General features: G+C 44.8%; 1 protein-coding gene across 1 annotated transcript; it reads right to left on the bottom strand.

The window, feature by feature from the left end:
* Window positions 1-5,184: 5,184 nt before the first annotated feature.
* ppp1r3db (protein phosphatase 1, regulatory subunit 3Db) lies at window positions 5,185-6,108 on the bottom strand. The gene has a single exon (XM_070902846.1). The coding sequence runs from the start codon at window positions 6,106-6,108 to the stop codon at window positions 5,185-5,187; it is 924 nt and encodes a 307-aa protein (XP_070758947.1).
* Window positions 6,109-6,335: the final 227 nt, after the last annotated feature.

The following is a 6,335-nucleotide window of genomic DNA, read 5'->3' as shown; positions in this document are numbered from 1 at the left end:
GAGGGTCGGTGTGACATTGTGCAGAGACTCAAAGGTGCGTTATCCAACAGTTTCACATCAATGAGTGCACACCCTGCAGAGTAGGGCTTAAATTTAGCTGCAACCAGGCCCCCTGAGATGAGAAAGTTGCACCACCTCTCCGCTATAATGAATGTCTGCATATATTTAGCTTATGTTTTTGCCTATGTCAAGGCTGTCTGGAGCTAAAAAAAGACCTGAATTAGTCGGGGTTGTGCTTACGCAAGGAGAGGCCATGGGCTGCTTTTAGGAGCACTGTCCATTGGGCTAATATATATATATATATATATATATATACATGTATGTGAATATTTTATCCCACGCTCACCCTCTTTTCCCTCCTTCCAGGTTCCACCGGCCTTAGCAAGGTTTCTTCTGTGAAGAGTTGCTGATATCTGGTTCTGTCAGTGAAGACCTTGCACGGAGTCTTCCGAGCGCCCTGCCCCACAGTCAGTGGGCGTCCTGGTATTGGGTACCAGCGAACCGTGGAGGCTATGTCTCTAGAAATGGATCTGCCAGTAGGCGTGGACGCATGCGGCGAGCTCCACTTCGGCCCAGAGGCACATGACCGTAAGCCCTCGCTTCGCCTTGTCAGGGGAGCGGGAAGAAGCAAGGTCATGTACTCGCCAGGCAGATACCTTTTTTTTTTTTGTAAACAGACTCTTTTGAATGACGTCCTTTTTTTGATGGACGGGGGGGGGGGGGGGGGGGGCGTGCATGTGACAGAATCGACCAGTCCCAGTCTAGTATCAGTAGTCACATCCCCAAGCTGTGTCTGATTCTGATTCAGATGATGACGCGTTTCATATCAACAGTGTAAACAGAAACCTTGTCTGTGTAAAAGACAAAAAAAAAATCCCTTTGTAAGCACTATTTATTGTATGCACAATACAGGTTTTCAATTTGTAACAAACTTTGTCTTGTGTGTAGCCTGATTTTGGTTGTGTTTTTCAAATCATATGATAGCTTAACAGAAATGTGTGATATTCTAAAAACCTGATTTTCCTCCCAAAGGTCGGAATTAGGGTGATAATTGCTGACTACCATAAATGGGTTGTAATCCCTCCAGACTTATCTCACGGCGTTTGTGCTTTAGCAAGCAGATAATAAAAAGTTCACCTTGTTGCATCAGATCAAGCGGCAGTTCGTTCACTAATTCTCTGGCAAAATGGGGACAGGCGTCATTTGTGGGGCCTTAAGGAGGTTAGCTGGGTTAAACCCCCTCACGAAAACAAGTTCACCTGACTGCATTTGGCCAATTTGGAGCGAGTTGTTGACCCAATAACTGTGCCGCCAAGTCACACTGGCAGAGGGAGACTGCGTCTGACTTACTGCGATGTTCCCAGACAAACATTAAAGTGAGAGGGACTGCAGGTGCACGTGAGGTCATTGCAAAGGTAGATATTAAATTGGGTAAAAAAAAAAAACAGATGAAACCCTGGTATGCTAGCATCTCATGTCAGGCACAGATTGGCATGTGCAGCTTTTAGCTTCTTTTCTGACACGTTGACATGCATGTTATGTGAGTCACATTCTCCGCCCTGGCACTGGTGGAGGAACAGATGGCAGCTCCAGTTTAAACTGTACTGTACCCGCTGTCTGGAGTAATGAAACGAGCTGGCTGCCGACCGAGAGCTGCGGCAGCTGATGGCGGTCCGGTCCGGTCCAGATTGGCCTCCCCCCCAACCCCGGGGAACCCGTGGAGCTGCGTGGGAGGAACAAGGGATATCTCTCATGGGTGTGAGGGGGATGTCCTGACTTCCGGGTGTCCCTCAGATGGGTGAAGGCCAAGGGTGAACACACACACACACACGCTTTTTTTGCCAACTGTAAGTGTGACGACTTTCTGGTTCAAAAATAGGCTTTGGGTTATACATCACGTCATACTTTGGAGCCTTTTCTTTTTTCCATATATTCCTGAAAAACATTTTGCCAGTAATTTAGCTGCGTTGCACGAGAACACACTGAGCACCCAGAACCACGCATAAGCTTTACAACAAAATGTTGCTTCTGCGAATAAACATTCACAAATAAACATTCACATGAGGAAATCAGTCTAACAATGACCAAATATGACAAGTGACACAGTTCTTTTATTCCAGAACACACAGGCCACAACGGTGTTTTAATGACGTAACTCGTAATCACTGGGATGCTATCAATTTCTACATTTCAATCCCAGCCAGTCCCCCGTCACGACCGGGCATCACGTCGGCTCCTAATATGGTGGCTTCTTATGCGGCTACAAGATGACAGCCCCAAATAAAGGCACGGCGCTGCAAGGCAGCGCGGATGCGACAGCGCACTGGCACGACAGCGAAGACTGTTAGTTGAAGAACAGCCATACAAATGAGCAACCATGTCAGAGCGATGAAACCCAGGCAGCCCCGGCGAGCCGAGGGGACGCTCGCTTTTGTTTCTGGTGCAACTGTAGAAGAGGGCATGGCATTAAGGCCATTTTTGCAGTACTGTTGTGGCTGTGCTGCAGTTTCGTCTGTGAATCCAGTTATTGCATGCCAGCCAACAGAGGCCAGGTTATGAGCGCCCTCTGAGAGCCCTGAATACAACGTGCGCATATCTTTGTGACCGTATCTCAATCGATTGATTAGAAAAGTTTCTGAAGGCAGATGGGAGTTTTCGTAGAACGCTCTCAGGGATCAGGGACGGGATTTGTGAGGGTAACCTAGCCCATCATTCAGTCCATCAGTGTAAGAGTCACACGCTGCCTTTTACTGTAGTTTTGCAGTCAGTTCAGAAGAGCTCAACAGAAGGACTGATATATTTCTACAATGTGCAAAATAATGTGAAAACAAAACACGTTTAACCTCCATGGATCTCTCGCGGGAGGTTCAGAAACGAGCAGCAGTGGAATGTTACTGAGCACATTTGCTCAGTTACTGTACTTTTACAGATTCGAGGTACTTGTACTTCACTTGAGTGCTTCCATTTTAGGTTACGTCCCCCTTTTTCTTCACTACATTTCACAGGTAAATACTGTACTTTTACTCCCAACTACATGTAATTGACATCTATAGTTTATAGTACTTGGAGTACCATAACCAAAGATTTTGCGTACTAAACATATCATGATCTTATAAAATATGCAGATTAAACTGCCCAGCAGAATATGAAGTAGCTAAAATGAGCTCAATCTCAACCACCTACAATATTAAAATTATTTTGACATGTTTGTGCATCAGTAATAAAAATAACCTGTGCACCTCTGGTGAGGGTTATTCTACTGCATTAAAAGTACTTTTACTTTCGATGCTTGAAGGGCATTTGCAGCAAATCCACCTCAACATCAACTGTTTTTGAAGTGGAGCGTGTAGGGTCATAGATTTGAGCAATGGTGCCATCTAGTGTCCCACAACTGCAACAGTATTTTTTTAAACAAATCATAGGATTCCAATCATGACAAAATTCCCCAAACCCTGAACTATATAACCCCATAAACCTTATAACCATATAACCCCCATTATTAACGTCACATTCACAATTAAGGGGTTTGACTTAGACTAAGAGTTCATAATTGAAAATACTGTATGGACCTGTTACTGAACAAATCATCCATAGTATCATAGACCAGTTAATCACTTCAGGAGGTTTTTATTTTGGGTGGTAGGGCCCACCTTTTGTTCACATTCGGATCACGGGCCGTGCCTTCGATAAGCAGTCCCTGTATCTTAGCTTTCTCTGACTGATGGATTATTTATAAAAGGCTCGACATGCTCAGTAACGTTGTGGGTGTTCAGATAGCCGCTATCATGTTTAAAGCAGGCCATACAGCTGCAGCGACTAGTGCAGACGGAAGAATGCCGTCCCACGAGCCAAACATTGCAGCCTGCCAGGAGCTTCTCCGGAATCTGGACTCTCATATCAGTGGAAACTTTTTTCGGTGTGAAAGGTCAGTGCTGTCGGGGATCTAAGTGCAACATACAAAACAAGCTCCAGCAGAGGTGGGGTGAGGTCAAGCCCTGCTGGTCAAAGCAGAACGTACACAGATACAACTAACAGGCTGCTCAGGTTGCCAGCAGATCATCAAGGCCTCTCTCTCTCCACTGGTGGGGGAAATCAGCAAAGACTATGGATTTGTCGTCATGTGCAATATACTGTGTTAAGATACAACAACAGCGTCTGTCTCACTCGGACTGTCAGTCATTAAACTGGGTCACCTGACTTGCTAAAGTGTGAAGTGAGCAAATTCGTTTGTAGGTCTGCACAGAGGTGGCAGTGATTTCATCTAAATAAAAGCCCAGCAGGAGCACAGGGGTCCCTCCATGACTTGAACCAGACTGGAATGCTTCAGGGGCCACCCCCACATGATTTTACATGTTCAGCTTGCTCAGTTATCTCAGCTTTGGCCTGAGACCTAACATTTTCAACAGAAGGCCTGCATTACAACTTTCGCGTTGCATTATGGGAAATGCAGGATCCTGTGATTTTTGGAACTTCCCCAATACTAGGTCAGGATATCTCTGTCTAACATTAGCTTGCCATTAGCTTTAGCATTAGCATAGGACTCAAATTTCACAGTGTCCCTGTATGACTCTCTGTAACTACCCCTTCTCTTTGACATATTCGGTGCAAACCGCTGGTAAATTATCCACCTTATTTCTAGGATCGTTTGAGTTGTTGATTAGAGCGTCCTCCTGGTCAGAGCATCAGAGGTGGAGGAAGTACGCAGCTCCTTTACTTAAGTACAAGTAGCGATAATGCACTGTGATACTCCATTATAAGTAAAACTCCCGCATTCAAAATGTTAAAGTGCAGATGTATTATCAACGTAATGAACTTCGATGTGCAAAGCAGCATTTTAATATTGCAGCTGGTTCATTTAAATACTATATATATTGTTGGATTGTTTAAAACAATACTTGATATTACACAATTTATGAACTGATCATATATTTAGCATGTCATTCATATACATATATATATATATATATAATATGAATTTGAGAACTGTCGGATAAATATAGTGGAGTAAAAGTACAGTATAAAGTGGCAATGTACCTCAATATTGTATTAAGTAGAGTACTTGAGTACTGTATTTAGTTGCATTTCACTACTGCTTATAATAAGCTAAGGGAAATGCATGTAATAGTCACTGTAAAGCATTTTGTTTGTTTGCCACCCATGTCTCTGTGCAGGTGATGTGGACACTCAGGTAAAATGCAGCATGCTGTCCTCACACTCCCTCGGCACAGTCACCTTGTAGCCGTGGCATGAAAGTTTGTAATTATGTCCATTGTTGTTGTCCCAATAATTGGATCCTTTGACACGGTAGCAGATGGCAAATTCTAAAATGGCTCCTGGCTGCAAAATGAAAGGCGGGACAGGCAGACGAAATCTGAACATATCTGTTTCTGGAGCATCGTACTCCCCACGGCACCCACTTGATACCCAGGACGCTGTTGTTTTCGTGTGTGTTCTCCAGTTGGTGAAAGAGTAGAGCACTGTGACCTCTTTCTCGTAAGCTAAATTAAGTACTTGTACAGTGCCTGTTATCCACTGCTCTGAACACAGGACCTGCTCCAGACACACGCTCTGAGTGCAGAGACGCTTCAGGAAGTCTGGCTGAGCTCCCATGTTCTCATTGAAACAAGGTTTGAAGTAAGGCAGGGACAGCTTCAATGACTTCCCGAAAGCCAGTTCAGAGCTCATCAGTAGTCTGAACATAACATGTTGGGGTATCAGAGGGTGCTCTTGAACTTTGAAGACCTTGACTTCCTCTAACTCGACCCCCAATGAGTCCACAAAGCGTACCTGCAGGCTCCTAAGTTCCTTTTTCCTCTCGGCACACGAAGGAAGAGACTGTGCTCGTCTCCTCACGACCGCCTTGGTCGGGGGGTCGCTGGGCAAGCTGTGCTTTGAATTGAGCTCCTTTACTGTGGGAGTTCTCGGACCTGGAGGGCGGATCCGTACTGGAGCTTTTGGAGGTTGAGGCTTGGGATCATAAAGGTCCCGAAGACGGATGGTGGGGTTTTTAGTGGTGGATACACTACTGGAGCCACTGATGAACTGAGGCTGGGCCCCACTCTTCTCACCAGGACCTCTCTGCTGCCATTTCTCACAAGGCCCGGCCATGACCGTCACATTAAACACACCTTGAGAAACAAACCAACCAATGCATAACCTAATCATTCAGTTTTTTTAAAGTGCACATGCAAATATCCTGTTAAAATCACCAATTTTCTAGAAAAAAAATGCAATTATTTGACAAGCACATGAGTCAAATGCTTAAAATCATGCTAAATGTGTTCAAGAAGGACCAAACCTTTGCAGCAGAGACTCCTTGCTTTCTGTTGTTGAAC

Source organism: Enoplosus armatus, chromosome 3, assembly GCF_043641665.1.
Source record: "Enoplosus armatus isolate fEnoArm2 chromosome 3, fEnoArm2.hap1, whole genome shotgun sequence".
NCBI lineage: Eukaryota > Metazoa > Chordata > Actinopteri > Centrarchiformes > Enoplosidae > Enoplosus > Enoplosus armatus.
This window is presented reverse-complemented; position numbering and strand designations above follow the sequence as displayed.

Coding starts and splice junctions, on each gene's coding strand:
- ppp1r3db (XM_070902846.1), bottom strand. CDS start 6,108: ATGGCCGGGCCTTGTGAGAAATGGCAGCAGAGAGGTCCTGGTGAGAAG.